The sequence below is a fragment of the Aspergillus fischeri genome, genomic scaffold (genome assembly GCF_000149645.3).
Source record: "Aspergillus fischeri NRRL 181 1099437636264 genomic scaffold, whole genome shotgun sequence".
Lineage (NCBI taxonomy): Eukaryota > Fungi > Ascomycota > Eurotiomycetes > Eurotiales > Aspergillaceae > Aspergillus > Aspergillus fischeri.
Window position 1 is genome coordinate 3687765 of NW_001509762.1, and position 16571 is coordinate 3704335.

A 16571-nucleotide genomic window follows, 5' to 3' on the forward strand; every position below is an offset into this window, starting at 1 on the left:
AGAGATTACAGGGGATAATTACCTGCAGTGCACGAATCAAGGTTGGTCACCACGAGCTTTTGAGGCTTGCATGATCCCGAGACTCTCGTTGATCATTGATAGATCCAAACCAACCTTGATTCTGAATCAATAACCCCAAGCGCTCGACCAACCATGTTGTGCGACCTCCCAAGCCATCCACAGCTGAGAATGCGGGATGGGCCAGAAGAAGAAGCAAACACACCAATGCCACCAACCACCCTCCCCCTGAACGCCCTCAGTCGTGGCAATGGTACTTTTGCAAGTCGATCTTCTGCCCCATTATTCAATACGGCGATCTTGGTTCTTCCTGGAAGGCGGATAGCTGAGACATTTGCTTCCAGGTTGCGGGTGAGGAGAGGGCTCTACTCGTTCCGAATTCCGGGTCAGCTCGAGGGATAAATAGGAGACTTGATTTGCTTTTTCGAAAATAATTACTCCTAGAAGGTGCATATTGGATATCAACTGCAAATCCCGATGCTTCATTAAGCTTGAAGGAATCGAAAATGAAAACTTCTTATCTGAATGCCCATCTTGAGACGGCCTGTCAGACCTGGCAGAGGCTGCAGCAACTGCTGGAACGCCAGGATGTCGAGGTAAATGGCACAAGCCTTGATATAGCGGCTGTGGTAGCCGTGTCACAGTACGTATAGTCTGTCACATTTCTAATAGCTGCGAACGCGAAACTGACAGTCTTGATACCGCAGCCATGGGTGCATACCTAGGATGACCATGGACCCTGTTGTCCGAGGCAGCATCGAAGCGAGTGTTCGAGTTTTGATGGACCATCTGGACAAGGGTTACTGCGTATACGGTATTTATGCTTTGTTGACCGGCATTGACCGATTTAGATGTTAATAAAAATCCACAGGTGTCAATACAGGATTTGGTGGAAGCGCTGACTCTCGAACTGATCGAGTCGTTGCACTGCAGTCTGGACTGCTCCAACTCCTTCAGGCAGGCGTTCTAGTTAGATCAGACAAGGGCTTACAGTGTCAGCAGCGGTCGCTTGAATCGCACGCTATGCCTGCCTCGTGGGTGCGAGGCACAATGCTGGTTCGATGCAATTCAAACGCTCGAGGCCATTCTGCCGTCTCATTGCCTGCGATCGAGTCATTGCTGCGGCTGATCGAGAATCACATCACGCCTGTTGTACCTTTGAGAGGCTCCATCTCGGCTTCAGGTGACCTGATGCCGCTTTCCTACATCGCGGGAGCCATCGAAGGTAGCCCGGATGTATATGTGCAAGTTCAGGATTCAGATAAAACCCGCATCATGAACTCGCGCGATGCTTTGCTGTCCACGGGTCTCGAGGCGCAGACACTAGGACCAAAGGAGGGCCTCGGCCTCGTCAATGGTACTTCTGCCTCTGCTGCACTGGCCAGTCTGGCCATGTATGAAGCGCATCAACTCGCTGTCCTAGTCCAGGCACTATCAGCTTTGACCGTGGAAGCCCTCATGGGCAACGCAGAAAGCTTCCATCCGTTCATCTCCGCCATCCGCCCGCACGACGGGCAAATTGAATGCGCGAGAAACGTCATGTCTTTCCTGCAGGGCTCGCAGCTCGCACAGAACCTGGAGCGGAATCTGAAAGACCGCAACCGTCCAGGCCTGATACAGGACCGCTACGCACTTCGCACCGTGCCACAGTGGATAGGTCCGCAGCTTGAAGATCTCCTTCTCGCCCACCGGCAAGTCACCGTCGAGCTCAATTCCTCCTGCGACAACCCCCTAGTGGACGCGCAGTCCGACGACATCTTCTACGGCGGCAACTTCCAAGCTGTCTCCATCACGTCCGCCATGGAAAAGACCCGGACTTGTCTCCAGATGTTCGGCCGGCTGCTCTTCGCCCAGGCCACCGAGCTCATCGACCCAAGCCTCAACAACGGACTGCCCACCAACCTCGTCGCTGACGACCCCAGCCTCTCCTTCACCATGAAAGGCGTCGACATTAGCATGGCCTCTTACATGGCGGAACTAGCCTACCTGGCCAACCCCGTCAGCTCCCACGTCCAGACAGCCGAGATGCACAACCAGTCCGTCAACTCCATGGCCTTCGTGTCGAGCCGATACACAATGCAAGCGGTCGAAATCGTCTCCCTCATGTGCGCCTGCAGCGTCTACATCGGCTGCCAGGCACTAGACCTGCGCGTCCTCCACCTCACCTTCCTGCAGCGCTCAACGCCACAGCTCCACACGCTCACCTCCCACCTATTCTCCGAACACCTCTTTGAACCCGACCTCGCAACCCTCAACGAAGCCTTATCAACACATATCCAGAAATCCTGGCCAACAACAACCCGTCTCAACATTACCGACCGCGTCGAAGAAGTCGTCACAAGCGCCATCCCCATCCTGTGTCGGACATTTGCTTCCAGCACAGGTACAAGTACTAGCCAAGCCCCGACCTTCTCCGACCTGGAGACCTGGAAATCCCGCGCCAGTGCCCTCCTCAACGAGATCTACCAGGACACGGCGCACGCGTTCTTCAGCTACCAACACACAGAGGAAATGCTCGGAACGAGTTCGAAAATCCTATACCAGACGGTCCGTCGACAACTCGGCGTGCCGTTCCACCAGGGGTTCATCGAGCATCCGACTGCGCAGAGTGATACTCTCGGCGGTCGTCCTAAGAAGACAGTCGGGTCTTGGATATCGATTATCTACGAAGCGATCCGGGAGGGTCGGCTGATGGATCCGCTGATGGCTTCGCTTCAGGCGGGGGTCGCGGGTGAGTCTGACACTGAGGCGGTTGATACCTTGAAAGATGGTTCCAGCGGCAAGTGCTCTTCGAGTGGCTTGGACTAGTTTCTGGTTTTTATGGTACTTAGTAGGATGCACTATGATATTGCGGATGGGAGATGAGGCGTTAATCTACTTCTTTTTAGTTGTTACTGGAGGACTGCGTTTAGTAGTGTCTTTCCGAAATTTGTAGTACAATAATACATTCTCCATCACATATGTCATCCATTGACAGAGAAGACGGTTTGCATGATGCCAAGGGCATAGAGTTGTCGTTACAACAGGACCCGTAGAAGCTGGCGGGTCGTCCAGTTGACACAGCGACAGACGTTCACCCCAGCGCATCATTCACTGTATCATTCACCACCCTTTCACCCTCTGATCTCACGCACGTAAACAAACTGCACCAAGCCCCTCTTCTTTTCCCCTTTTCCCTCATTTCTCTCACCGCCTCACCGTCTATCCCCAACACCCATATGAACCCACGTGACATACACGTGCCCTATCAAACTTGTCTACTATCCCCAATCATACTTGTACTCAAAGTTCATTTACGGAAAAAATACCTTTCAGAAACACGTCAATTGCTTTGAAGCAGGCATGCCTCATCCCAGACAGGCGGGCCCGGCTCCCGCGCCTCCAGAGGGACTTGATCCTGACATCCCCGAGGTAGTGAGATCGCAGCCATATTCAGGACCAATGTCAGCAAAGACTAGACTTGCCTCTCACCTTCCTCCTTTGTATAAGCTGGAAGACATCTACGAGCACATGACTAAGAGAGCACTGGAGCTCAACTTCGACGACGTCTTGTCTCACTTGGGCTCGAAGCCTTTGCGTGTTGTCACCATGTGCTCGGGAACTGAGAGTCCTCTGCTTGCTTTGGAAATGGTGCAGAAGGGTAAGCAATAATCTTTCCAGATTCTCGATATTGTAAACTGATGTTCGACATAGTCCTCAGGGAAAGCTTTGGAAAGAACTTCGAGTTTCGTCATCTGTTTAGCGCTGAGATTGTGCCCTTCAAACAGGCATACATTGAGCGTAATTTCCATCCCCGTTTTCTCTTCCGAGATGTAAAACAACTGAAGGACCGGTTCGCGTGAGTAGATGCTTCGTTCGTCAAGCTTGACTGATCGTGCTAATCACCCTTTAGACAAACGGCATATGGTTCTCTCGAGAAAATTCCCAAGAACCCCGATCTGGTGATCGCGGGATTTTCATGCGTCGACTTCTCTGGTTTGAACAATAAGAGAAAGACCCTCGATGAGCAGGGTGAGTCTGGAGGCACCTTCTGGGGTATCATTCGCTATGCCGTAGCCTACCGTCCGCGGATTGTCGTCCTGGAGAATGTCAAAACTGCGCCATGGGAAAAGATTGCAGAACATTGGAACGAGATAAATTATGTCGCTGTCCACAACAGCGTCGATACCAAGGCATATTATCTGCCACAGACCCGAGAACGGGGATACATGCTCTGTATCGACCGCAACCTCTTGGGCAAGTACGGTCTTTCTGAACAGAGTGTGATGGATTGGCCAAAGATTTTCGACGACTTCAAACGTCCTGCGAGCTCTCCAGCAGGTATGTTCCTATTGGATGCAGACGATCCGAGACTCGAACAAATCGAGAAAGACATGTCAATTCGGGTCACGTCCACGACAGTAAGAGCCACCATCGACTGGACAAAGTACCAAGCTCGCCATCAGAACTACCGTTCAGCCCGGGAACTCGGTTTTGAACGGCCGATAAGCAAGTCTCAAGACAGCGGCGCATGCCAGATGCTGGATTTTGCGTGGCAGACGTGGTTCAGATACTTGCCCGAACGAATCTGGGATACCATTGATGTCAACTTTTTGCGGAAGCTGGTTGAGGGATATGATATGAACTTCAAAGAGTAAGGTGGTCACTCCTCTTGAGAAAATAAGCAAAATGACTAATATATGTCGCAGGAGATGCATTGAGCTCTCCCAAGGCGTTGAACGAGAGGTCGATAGTCGCGCGTTTGGCATTGTCGGCTGCATCACACCTGCAGGTATCCCATATATCACAACAAGAGGCGGGCCCCTGTGCGGGCTTGAGGCTCTGGCGCTGCAAGGTCTGCCACTGGACAGACTTCTGCTCACCAGAGAATCACCGCGGGATCTGCAGGATCTCGCTGGGAATGCCATGAGCTCAACTGTCGTCGGTGCCGCAGTGCTCTCCGCCCTTATCGTGGGACATAAAGTGCTGCCGCCCGGAGAGCAGTCATCTACTCCCAGTAACTGTATTCCCAAGCACAAGAGAATCGGCCTCCGTGAGAATCTCCTTATGATACCGCGGGTCTCGCAGCTCACCCAACTCGGCCCAGTGAACATTTTAGATCTTCAAAGGCAAGCCGCAAGCAGCGCAAGGTACTGCATATGTGAAAGACAGTCTGGAGTAAAGCAAGATATCTTGAAGTGCACCTTGTGCGCGCATACTGCCTGCTCTGACTGCGCCGGTAATCCATCTCATGCATACGAACGGTGGTCCGGTTTGATGCGCAGTCAGCCCTCTGATTTCATCAGAAGGTTCAAAAACATACTGCCCGCTAGATTGATCATGTCTGGGTTGAATCGTGAAAGCTATCGTTCTTTCGATAGAAGCCTACCTGGAAACCCCGATCATGTTTGGGAAAAATACTTGGATGCCGTTACCAGAACTGTTGGAGATGAGCTTCGTTTTTTGGATGTACGACGCAGTAAAGTTTGGACTGCTGTCTATGAAGGAAAGTGCTCCATTTTGAAACTCGTCATCGGTGGCTCCACATTCGAGTGGTTGCTTTTTGCGAAGCCGCTCGATTCGGAGCCTGCCCTATCCCTTCACCGTGAGATCCTATCGAAGCCCATCGCGCGCATGATCCAAGATCCAGCCACATCCAAAGGAATCTGGGAGGTGTGCGCCCCACTGAGTTCAAAGTTTACATTGACTATCTCAGGCACTGGCAGTCAGGTCCCGACTTATGAGGCACGTTGTGGTCTGCAAAAGAGGGAATTTGTTAATGCCAGCCGTTGGAATCGTCTGGAGGTTCAAGGCTCCAGCTACGATTGTGGGCACCTTGAAGTCGACATCCGTGGAACCTATCAGCTTCTGCCTGACTGTGGCACCGCAAATGGATGCCTGCATAAGAAAGAGGCCACCGATGCAGACCCTGAAGTGTATTTATTCCTTGACCCCACGAAGCTGGGAGAGCCGAAGAACGACTCTTTTGTATTCGCTTTGGGGCATCAGCGTAGTCCCGGCTATGAGTCCCGAAACACGATTGCTGAATTATCACACAAATGGCGCTCTTCCAAAGCAAGCGATGCTCGGAGAAATGTCAACGCATATTATCGCAAATGGGTCCAGGTTCAGACCATGAGGCTGCATGTACACCCCTCAGATTCCACTATCACTTGTTGGGACCTGCGGCCAGGGACAACTGTCTTCATGACAAATGCTGGCTGCCACGATGCAAACATCCCCCTGCTATCCCTCACCGCGCCAGCTGATGCGATTGACTCTCTATGGCGTAAAGGGCCATGGCAAATAACCAATCCGACAGAATCGAGATCTCTGCTGCGAGATTTTGCTTGGTTGCTTCAGAAGTCTTCGGAGTTGTCTGGCTTTCAGGACTGGAACCCAATTACCACGTATGTTTCACTGGGCGAAGAAACCGGCTCCATCTGCTCTGTGTGCACTCCTCCAAAGCCGAGAATACTGTGGGGTCGGGATATAAAAGGTTCAATCAAAGCATATGAGGATCCAAGGGATGCAGCTTTGTATGAGCGTCAGGTAAAAGCGCAGCCATCGCCGTTCTTGATTTTTCGCCGTGTCGATGAAGATAACGTTGGCCACTTCCTTGTCACCCTAAACGTGCAAACGCTGTTGCATAAAGCCCATGCAAGGCTGGGCAGCTCCGGGTCAAGCAATCCCTCGTTTTACTGGCGCCTCGTCCCAAACGCGTATGATGAACAAAGAGTCCCGTTTCCTAAATTCAATTTACTGAGCAACAGAAACGATCCGCCTCACAGCCAACCGACAAATTTTCAGAAAGCTCTGAGACCAGAGCAATTGCGGTCATTGACATGGATGTTAGAGCAAGAAAAGGACGATATTGCTCCCTTCGTCGAGGAGGAGGTTGAAGAGGCAATTCTTCCATCCATGATGTGGCGTGCAGAGGGCAAGGTCATGGTCCAGAGAACCGTCCGCGGAGGTGTCTTAGCGGACGATGTAGGATACGGCAAGACGGCGATCACACTGGGGCTTATTGACGTGCAGCATAGCAGGGGCCATGACACTATACCAAAGCCCATGGCGGGCTTCATTCCCACTAAAGCAACTCTCGTTCTCGTGCCCCAAATCGTGCTTCAGCAATGGCAGTTGGAAATCACAAAATTCGTGGGTAGAAAGTACGAGGTCCTGGTGTTGCCTTCTGGAACAGAATTTTCGAAAAAGATGATCAGCGATATTCTTCGTGCCGATATTATTTTGGTGCCCTGGTCTGTTCTCAACCACCAGTCATACTACGAGAGAATGCAAAGATTCACGGGCATGCCACGAGTTCCCGAAAGCGCAGGCCGGAACTTCGATGCTTGGTTTGCTGAGGCACAGAAATCCCTCAGAGAACAGGTCCAAATTCTGATGGATCAAGGACCCCGTGAATTCTTGGACTCTCTGCGCAAGAAGCGTCAAACGGTCAAGGCCACTCATGGAAACCGCACTTACGCCCCGTCAAAGCGTCTTAGAGGGAAGCAGTATGCGGCAGCACACGAGACGGATGATACCAAGCCTGAGCATGGCATGCAGTACGCAGACTTGTCTAGCGCAGAGGAGTCGGATGAGGATGACGACGCAGATCCTGAGTCTGTGCGGGCCAATGTAGAGCATTTCATTGAGCTCCAGTCCGAAACCGCAAGAGGGGACGCCACGCATACGCCTGAAGAGTCCTACTCCGAGGACGATACTGCATACGAAGAGTCTTCGACGGAGAGCAATGCTCAAACGAACGCAGGACCCAGCAAAGTCGGCACGAGTCGGAAGAGAAAGCGTGGCCAGTCAAGCACTGAAAAGGCAAGAAAGACATGGGACGACCGGAAAGAATTCAACATCATCAGAAATAAAAGAAACCAGCAATGGTATACGGTCAAGACTCCTCTCTTGCATGCATTCCTTTTCCACCGTATCGTCATCGATGAATTCACTTATGCCGGTAGTGAGCGACTCGCGCCCCTTCTAGCCCTGCGAGCTCGTTCAAAGTGGGTGCTCTCAGGTACACCACCGTTGAACGACTTTGCCGATGTCAAGACCATCGCACCCTTCTTGGAAATCCATTTGGGAGTCGATGACGAGAATACTTCATCCCAGAACCATCGTCTGAAGGTCCTGCGCAAAAACCGCTCAGACGCAGAAGTTTTTCAGTCCTGGCGGGCTCCTCACAGCGAGGCATGGCATCGCAACCGCCATGAGGTTGCTCAAAGGTTTCTAAATCAGTTCGCACGTCGGAATATTGCAGATATTGACGAGATCCCTTGTTCGGAACATCTTATCCTGATTGATCAGTCCCCAGCTGAGTGTGCAATCTACCTCGAGCTGTACAAGCAGCTAATGACGCACAAAAAGCAGCTTCGTCGGAGCAGGCGCGGACGGTTCAAAAATGATCAGAATGAACGACTGGATGAAATTATCAGCAGCAGTATGTCACCAGAAGAAGCTCTGCTCAAGCGCTGCTGCTCATTGACGCTGAAAGGGCGCTGGGAGGAGGGGAAACCAGAAGCCGTCACCTGCAGTTCTTTGATTGCAACTCGGGAGGAGCAACTGGCTAATCTTCAAGCCGAATTTTCGAGTAAGATGAGATTGGCCGCCTGGCTCTATTTCAGTTGGGATCTGAAATATGAGAAATTTCACAAATTCGCCGAAGGCATCCTCATACATCAATTTGGTGACGAGGCAGTGACTACTGCAGCCTTTCTGCTTTTCAAGTCTGCTATGTGCGCATCGCATCCGGACGACTGGAAGCTCTTCTTCACCGAAAAGGGATCCAGCCCGAAGAAAGAGAACAGCCCAGAGGAAGCCGAAACCTGGACGACCGTCTCGCAGGAAAATACAGGAAGCGTTGAGAGCGACAAGATGGCAGAAGTGGACAGCCAACGACAGGGTTCCCCCAAGGAAGCAGAACGTGTGGCCGGCAAGGGAGCCCAGAAACGCCAGGCAAAGAAGACGAAGCGTGCTGAGGTTAAGAAAGAGCAATGCAGCCAGCTTCCGATCAAGCCGACGAAACTCGACCACTTCGAGCTCTGCATGGATGAAATTACATCCATCTTGCGGAACATAATGTCCGAGTGGGTTCTGCGTGAAAGGGCTCTGAGGTTTCTCAGAACCGTGCGGATGCTGCAAACTAACAGGGAAGCACCTGAGTGCCACTGCTGCAGAGAAGAAGTACAGTCGCGCAGCCACCTGAATGTCGTTGGATCCTGCGGTCATGCACTGTGTAAGGACTGCGCTGAGAAGACTGTTCGGTTTGAAGAATGCATCATCGACAACTGCCGTGGCTCAGGTACAAAATTCAACATGATCAGCGCTGCATCGCTTGGTTTCGAAGGAGACCGAAGCACTCAGTATGGAGGAAGGAAGATGGACAGATTGGTCGAGATTGTCAAAGGAATTCCCAACCAGGAGCGAGCGATCCTTTTCATCCAGTTCCGTGAACTCATTGATGTTGCGTCCAAAGCATTTGATTTGGCAAATATCACTCACACAGTGATAACTGCGCGCGACACCAAGAAGATTGAAGAATTCAAAAGGGGTAATGGAAAGGTCGTGATACTGAATCTGGGTAGCGAGACGGCTGCCGGATTGTGAGTGACCTTCCCCTGTCTCTTCCTTTCCCTTCTTTCTCATCTAATATTTATCACAGAAACCTGCAGTGCACAAATCACGTCATCTTCCTCTCGCCCATGCTCGCAGAGACGCAGTACGATTATGATTCCTCGATGACACAGGCAATTGGTCGTGCGCTTCGCTACGGTCAGACGAGACGCGTCCACGTCTACCATCTGCTCATGAAGAGAACAATTGACATCAACATTTTCCAGGAGCGACGTAGGAAGATCCTGGTTGAGCGAAATGGTCAGGCTGTTTTGGTAAACGCCGATGAATGTCTTGCTGGAGAAGCGTTAAGCTGCCAGGGACCTACCTTGGTTGTGGATAACTTCTTGTGAGAACGACTCGTGGAGCTTGTGATTCGTCTGCTTGACGGCCCTGCTTTTTTGTACGATTAAGCGTCATGCCAGTGATGAGAAAATGTAGGATTAGACAGTTCCCAAAGTTCAATGTGATATTATTCTCTGAATTCAAGGAGAAACCGACCCCTACTGTGTAGTAGGGGTCGGTTGATTAAGGTGGTAAGGTGGGAGAGAATTGAGAGAGGGTTTACTAGAGATATTCCTTCCACTCTGGGTAAACACTGACCAACCATAAACATACCTACTAAGGTAACCTGGTCATACCGCAGCCCTCATCAGCAGCCTCAGCAGGTCGATATTTGCTAGTGTATCGAGTGCTTACTGGATTCTTAAAACGGAGAGGTAATCAAGAATCTGGACAAACAGGACTAGAAATGGAGCTCCGTTGGGATTGTTTAGCAAACCTCTATGGTAGATGATCTTCCATCATGTCTGTCTACCTCCAGGCAAAGGAACTTCAGACTAACGTACTGTACATGGTAGATATCTAGAAATCATGCAGTGTCAACGCCTCACATCTTTCTCGTGGATGAGACTGCGAAGATGCCACTGGAAAGGAAAAGGAAACCAAGCTGAAACAGAAAACTTTGAATTGTTAAACCGAGGGATTATAATACGGAACATGATTAAGCCTGCTGATCCAAGGCACCGTCCTTCCGCATCATTGTCTCGGGGTCCCACACAGGATTTTGCAGGTTCGTGAGCCCGGCACTGTTCTCGCAGGTGTGTCTTCCGCTCAGAGGGCCTGGCGCAGGCACCTTGACTTCCTTGCCGCTCTCCGCGGCTGTAGCGGACTCCTTCAAGGCTGTGAGAAGGGTCTTGATGGACTCGGGCGTGAGATCTTCGTAGTAGTCGTCGTTGATCTGGACCATGGGGGCATTAACACAGGCGCCCAGGCACTCGACCTCGATGAAGGTGAAAAGGCCGTCTTCTGTTGTGTGTCCGGCAGTGATGCCCAGGTGCTCCTGGATAGCTTCGAGGATCTTGGTGCTACCGCAGCCGCCGAGCTGGCAGGGTGTCTAATCAACCGTTTGCGTTAGCGCAGCCATCCAAAGCTACCAATTTCCTCGTGATAAAAGACGGCGGTATTCATACCGTGGTGCAAAGCTGAACAAAGTACTTTCCAACCGGCTCACGGTTGTACATGGTGTAGAAGGTAGCGACTTCGTAAACTCGCATTGGGGGCATCTCAAGGATACGGGCGACCTCGTTCATGACGCTAATGCTGGTATAGCCGTGCTGGCGCTGTCCCAAGTCCAGGAGGGGCATAACGGCACCCTTCTTGTACTGGGGAGGGTAGCGTTTGAGGATCTCATCGACGAGTTTCATATTCTGCTCGGAGAACTTGAAAGGGATAGAGGGGTTGTTGTTAGGCTTGTTGCGATGCTAGAACTCCGAGCAGTACCAGTCAGCCACTGTCTTATGCACATTCCCATGACGAAGGATATCCGAATATGCCGCAATAGCTGATACTCTTCATACGTACCACGGCAAGTGTATCGCTGTAACGTTGCGGGCCAGCCGAGAACGGTCTGCATTGGGGCTTGGGAATCTGGTGGAACAATTGGCGGCCAACCCGCGGGATAGCGGGGAAGAACTTGGAAGCCATTGCTGGCAATGGAGAGGAATAAGAGGGGGATCGAAAGAGAGAACGACGGATTGCGGCTGTTGCGATGATGGCCGGAGTTGCAGATGAATTCAATGGAGTCGACGAGGCGTTTTGCGGGTGTTGCGATCAGCCAATCAGCGCTAAGAGATTACTCCACTGAACGACTTGAGGATTGAGCGCAGCATCAACTGTGCGACGTTGAATTGTTCTCAGAGATGAGATAGATATTATCTGGATATTTTCAAATATTGAGCAACGCTCATAAATGACCTTCAGCACTAACTGCTCGCCAATGATGATTTCTCCACACATAATCAACTATAAACAGGTACAAACGCTATCATGAATCATAACCAGCAACCACCACAGGCTCCAGAAGCATAATCCCAACGAGATATCAAACATTCTCCATCTTATAAACCTCATATGCCACCTCCTCATACGGATGCGCCTTCTTCAACGCCTCAACCGCCTGCAGCATAACCGATCGTCCCAGACACATAATCTCCACCTTCATTTCCTCGACAGTCTCCAACTGTCCAACCGCTCCAATGGCAGGATTCGCATCCCCACAAGGCAGAAACTGTCCTTGCCCGGGCATCTGGAACGCGCACTTGCTGTACTTGCCTCCGGGGAAGGTACCGGCCCCGGTAGCGAAGATGGCCTCTTTGCACTGTTCGAGGTGCGAGTGTGGCACGAAGAAGATGAGCTTGTAGCGGTCGGGGATTGTCGTAGACATTGTTCTCTTATAGGAACGAAATGGGAGTCTGGCTGCTGTTTGGGTGGTGGGGAGAGTGGTGGGATGACAAGCTGTAGAAAGCGGGGATGTTGAGACGAGCAGTAGAGGTTGAACAGAGCGGACAGACTGGAAGAGCGTCTTGCTGGCTGCTTGTCTGGCCAAGTTGACTGCTTTCAAGCTCATCGGCTACTGCAGTGAGGAGTTGTGTAGCGAGAGTGGTAGATGGCTGCTGCTGATGATGATATTGCCAGTCACTACGGAGTATACTTAGCAGCATTGTTGTTTGCTACTTAGGAATCGATGACATCAGGTGACAGCTGAGGGCGTGGTTAACAACATCGAATAAACGTTTCACTGAATAGACCCATTATTTTGATATCTTAAGCTTGGCCTCGGGTATAGCATGAGCACCTCGCATTCTACTGTATCAATTGAAAACAAACGGGCCGAAATTTATCTATATGCTCCCCTCCCGATATATACATATGCACACTCAAGCATCTCAACATCAACAAGTCATAGATCATCTTCTCATAAAGCATCAAGCAACGACAGTATGCTTCTGTACATGATCATGAATGCGCTTAAGTAGCTCAGCTTTCCTCGCTTCATCAATCCAGCTCTCATTGACACTATTCTCAGCAATGACCCTCCACTCCGGGATGGAAAGCTGAAACGCCTCCTGAACAGCGCAGTAGTTATCGAGAATATAGCCTCCAAAGTAAGCCGGATCATCACTATTGATCGAGAACTTGACACCGGCGTCCAGGAACTTCCGAATGGGCACTTGTTCCACCGACTGAACGCACCGAAGTCGCACGTTCGACAACGGACAGACGGTCAGCATAATTCCTTCGCGAGCCACCCTCGCCATCAGCTCCGGATCCTCGACCAGCCGAATCCCATGGTCGATACGCTGGGCCCCAAGCTCCAAGGCGGTACTGATATACGTCGGATCGCCCTCCTCGCCCGCATGCGCCGTTAAGCGGATACCCATATCCGACGCGGAAGCGTAAATCTCGCGGAACATGTCCTTCGGCGGCCCAACCTCGGACGATGACCAGCCGAGACCATGCACAACCCCACTCTCGAAATGGTTGCTGGCGAGCGCCAACTCATACAGCTTGGTCGCGGAATCGACCGGCAAATGACGCACAAAGCACAGAATCAACCGGGTTGACAGACCTAGTTCCCTTTCTGCTCGCTTGCACCCAGCCGTGAAGCCGGAGACGACGGTCTCGTAGTCAATGCCGCGGGCCTGGTGGACCTGCGGGTCGAAGAAGACCTCGGCGTGGTGTACGCCGTCCGCGTGTGCTTTCTGGAAATACGCCCAGGCGAGATCCTCAAAATCGGACTCGTGGTGCAGCACGGACATGCCATGGAAGTAGAAGTCGAGGAAGTCGTTTAGCGATGTGAACTCACCGTAGCGGGCTCTGAGCGCTTCGACTGAGGCGTAGGCTGGGTGGGTTGCTGGGTTTGGTAGTTGTATATTGTTTCTCTCTGCTAGTTGGAAAATCAATTCAGGTGTGACGCAGCCTTCCAGGTGGACATGATGCTCGCACTTGGGCAGGCCATGCAGGAAATCGTGCAGTGGTGATTGACACATTGTTTGATACCGGGTATCTGAAGTAAGAAAAGCGAGAACAATGCGTAAAGGAGAGGAACTCGGACTGCTCGAAAAGGTGACGGGACCTGAGATGGTATTCCTCCAAGTCAATTTAAGAATACTCAGTAACAACGGGTCGTGGGTCAAATCTGGTCAAATGATTGATGGACAGCCGTCGGGCTTTCCGAACAAGTGAAGCGGCCGTATTGACTCATTGAGAACAACCGTTATCCTTCGATCTGCAAGAGACGTGACTGATAAGAAATTACTCTGCGAATATTAAAGTTCTATCAAGCAACGTGCAACCAGACAAGTGGAGCTGGACATTTCTTCGCTAGGGATCTCAAGAGGTTGTTCACTATCACGAGTCTCGGAGGTTGCCGACAGCGGAGGAATCGTCGGAGCAGGCCTTTGATCTTTCCATGGATCTATAAGGTAAGAAGCTACAACTTATCTGCCAAAAGAGATAAAGTCGATCAACATCTACAAGTACCTCTGTATATACATCCTTGCTCCTTAGCTCTTAAATCATGTAAATTCGTAAGTCCATTATATGTCACCAGTCAAACTCCAGATCCACATCTTGAAGAGAGTAAAATCCGAAACCAGGTACCACAGTCTATTTCCAATTATTATAGTTTTAGCACAGTCCCAGCAGCCTTCCTGAGCCGGTTCATCACGGCAGCCGCGAGGTCTCCCTGAGAATCCGAAACACCCTCCACGTAGATGACATCCACCTCCATTTCATCCATGGCTCGCAAGGCCGAGAAAAGCCCCCGCGCGATAGACTCGATGTTGTCTCCCAGGTGGCAGTCAAAGGCGGCCTTGGTGATCTCGCAATTGTTAATCTTGTCCTTCACAGGTACAGAGAAGCACACCAGGTCATCCACCAGGGACGGGATAGGTTTCAACGTCTTCTGGATGTCCTCCTCTGATACTAGACCCAAGCCTCGCTTCCATTGCCGGGTTCGTACGACACCAATCATATGTGCCCTAATCGCAGTATCTTCCAAGTCCTTGTACACATACTTCGCGATTGCCTCCTCGCTAGACCCGGCACAGAATAATACTACACGCGCCTTGGGCGAGTAGTGCCGGTATTTCATGCCAGGAGCCCGAGGGACCTCCTTGACGTCGAGAGTGCCGTCATGATAAGCGATCTGCACATTCTCCCATCCAGGAACCGTCCTTAGTTCCTCAATCCCGACTCCGCCTGGCCTCAGTATGGCCGGAGGGTTGCTCAGCCCGTCGACAACTGTACTCTCCACTCCTACCCCACAGGGGCCACCATCGAGTATCAGATCGATCCGCCCCTCAAGGTCATGATAAACGTGCTCAGCCGCAGTAGGAGAGGGTTTCGTAGACGCATTAGCCGAAGGAGCCGCGAGCGGCCGGTCCGCGACATGGATTAATAGGCGCGCCAGCGGTGACGCAGGCATACGCACACCAAACGTGGTCAAATTCGCGGTGACTTCGCCAGCGAGGAGCGACCCGGACGGGTTATGGAGGAGGATTGTGAGCGGACCAGGCCAGAAGCGCTCGATCAATGGCTGGTAGATGGCAGGGATAGTATTTCTCGCGGTTCTCATTGTGCGCGTGGGACTCGACGACGCCGGGTTGAGAAGTCGTTCTAGCATCTCTATGGAATCGATATGGACAATCAATGGGTTGTCTGACGGCCGCTGTTTAGCCTTGTAAATCCCCTGTACCGCAGCACTCCGTGTTGCATCAGCTCCCAGGCCATAGACCGTCTCTGTAGGAAACGCAACAGGTATATCGCTCGTTCGGAGAAGATGGGCAGCCTCTTCGATCGCCGAGGATTCGGGCGTCTTCTGGCTGCGTTCGCTTGCCCACCATTCTGCAAGTGATCGGGTCCCAGGGTCTTCTTTGTTTAGTCGTCGGACGGACAAAATTCGAGTCTCTCGTGGCGTCATGATTGCGGTAGTCGTGCTGAAGAAATGGGCCAAGCTGCGCCGACAGCCGCCTGCGACAAGGCGAGACGTGATGGACACCAGCTTGGACCGTCTGGTTGTGATAAACGGGGTCTCTAATCACCAGCAGACAGCGAGAAAATCAGAAATCTGCCCAAGGCGTCAAGAAGGTCCGAGCACCAAATTTATCAGAAGATCGAAGAATTGTAGACAGCCGCGGGGTGACTCAATGAAGAAAAGAAAATTGAGGGCCTAGTGGGGGCATAAGGCGCAAGTACCGCGCTTCGTTTATCTATGCGATGAGTATATTGTCGAGTGGCTTATCCTCGTGCCAATCCCTTTAAGGTATTATTGAAGCCTAAAATTGCACCTATGTACTGATTTTGGTATAGAATTGACGTCGTTGCCTGACGATCTCAAAACATGCTTCAAAATTTCTCTGGGGATGACGTCGATCCGCATGACTAAGCGAGTTAATGTGTAACTAACTAAGTTAACTATACAGGCTGATGATAAGAGTGGCTACCTTCGACTCCCTCCAGCCAGGTGACAAGGAGTCGTACTATTTTTGACATATGAGATCATTTTCCTCAATAATATTAAACACCAAAAGGAGATGGAATATTGATATATGTTCTAGAAACCTGTTGTAAGACGGAAATCGGCTATCTCGAACCAGTACTTCGAC

The 16571-nt window shown here is 51.3% G+C and overlaps 6 protein-coding genes across 6 annotated transcripts; 2 read left to right on the top strand and 4 right to left on the bottom strand.

The window, feature by feature from the left end:
* Positions 1-1041: 1041 nt before the first annotated feature.
* Positions 1042-2826, top strand: NFIA_084640 (aromatic amino acid ammonia-lyase; the record flags this gene model as incomplete). Its single annotated transcript, XM_001260408.1, has 1 exon — positions 1042-2826. One exon carries the CDS (start codon positions 1042-1044, stop codon positions 2824-2826), a length of 1785 nt encoding a protein of 594 aa, XP_001260409.1.
* A 534-nt stretch (positions 2827-3360) lies between these two features.
* Positions 3361-9974, top strand: NFIA_084650 (putative SNF2 family helicase; the record flags this gene model as incomplete). The annotated part of the gene is made up of 5 exons (XM_001260409.1): positions 3361-3658; positions 3712-3856; positions 3911-4651; positions 4707-9611; positions 9671-9974. The coding sequence occupies 5 exons, from the start codon at positions 3361-3363 to the stop codon at positions 9972-9974; spliced, it is 6393 nt and encodes a 2130-aa protein (XP_001260410.1).
* A 650-nt stretch (positions 9975-10624) lies between these two features.
* NFIA_084660 (complex I 24 kDa subunit family protein) lies at positions 10625-11607 on the bottom strand (the record flags this gene model as incomplete). The annotated part of the gene is made up of 3 exons (XM_001260410.1): positions 10625-11017; positions 11094-11384; positions 11485-11607. The coding sequence occupies 3 exons, from the start codon at positions 11605-11607 to the stop codon at positions 10625-10627; spliced, it is 807 nt and encodes a 268-aa protein (XP_001260411.1).
* Positions 11608-12004: 397 nt separating this feature from the next.
* On the bottom strand, positions 12005-12346 carry NFIA_084670 (uncharacterized protein; the record flags this gene model as incomplete). The annotated part of the gene is made up of 1 exon (XM_001260411.1): positions 12005-12346. The coding sequence occupies one exon, from the start codon at positions 12344-12346 to the stop codon at positions 12005-12007; it is 342 nt and encodes a 113-aa protein (XP_001260412.1).
* A 541-nt stretch (positions 12347-12887) lies between these two features.
* aah1 (adenosine deaminase) lies at positions 12888-13952 on the bottom strand (the record flags this gene model as incomplete). The annotated part of the gene is made up of 1 exon (XM_001260412.1): positions 12888-13952. One exon carries the CDS (start codon positions 13950-13952, stop codon positions 12888-12890), a length of 1065 nt encoding a protein of 354 aa, XP_001260413.1.
* Positions 13953-14584: 632 nt separating this feature from the next.
* NFIA_084690 (L-threonylcarbamoyladenylate synthase) lies at positions 14585-15886 on the bottom strand (the record flags this gene model as incomplete). The annotated part of the gene is made up of 1 exon (XM_001260413.1): positions 14585-15886. One exon carries the CDS (start codon positions 15884-15886, stop codon positions 14585-14587), a length of 1302 nt encoding a protein of 433 aa, XP_001260414.1.
* Positions 15887-16571: the final 685 nt, after the last annotated feature.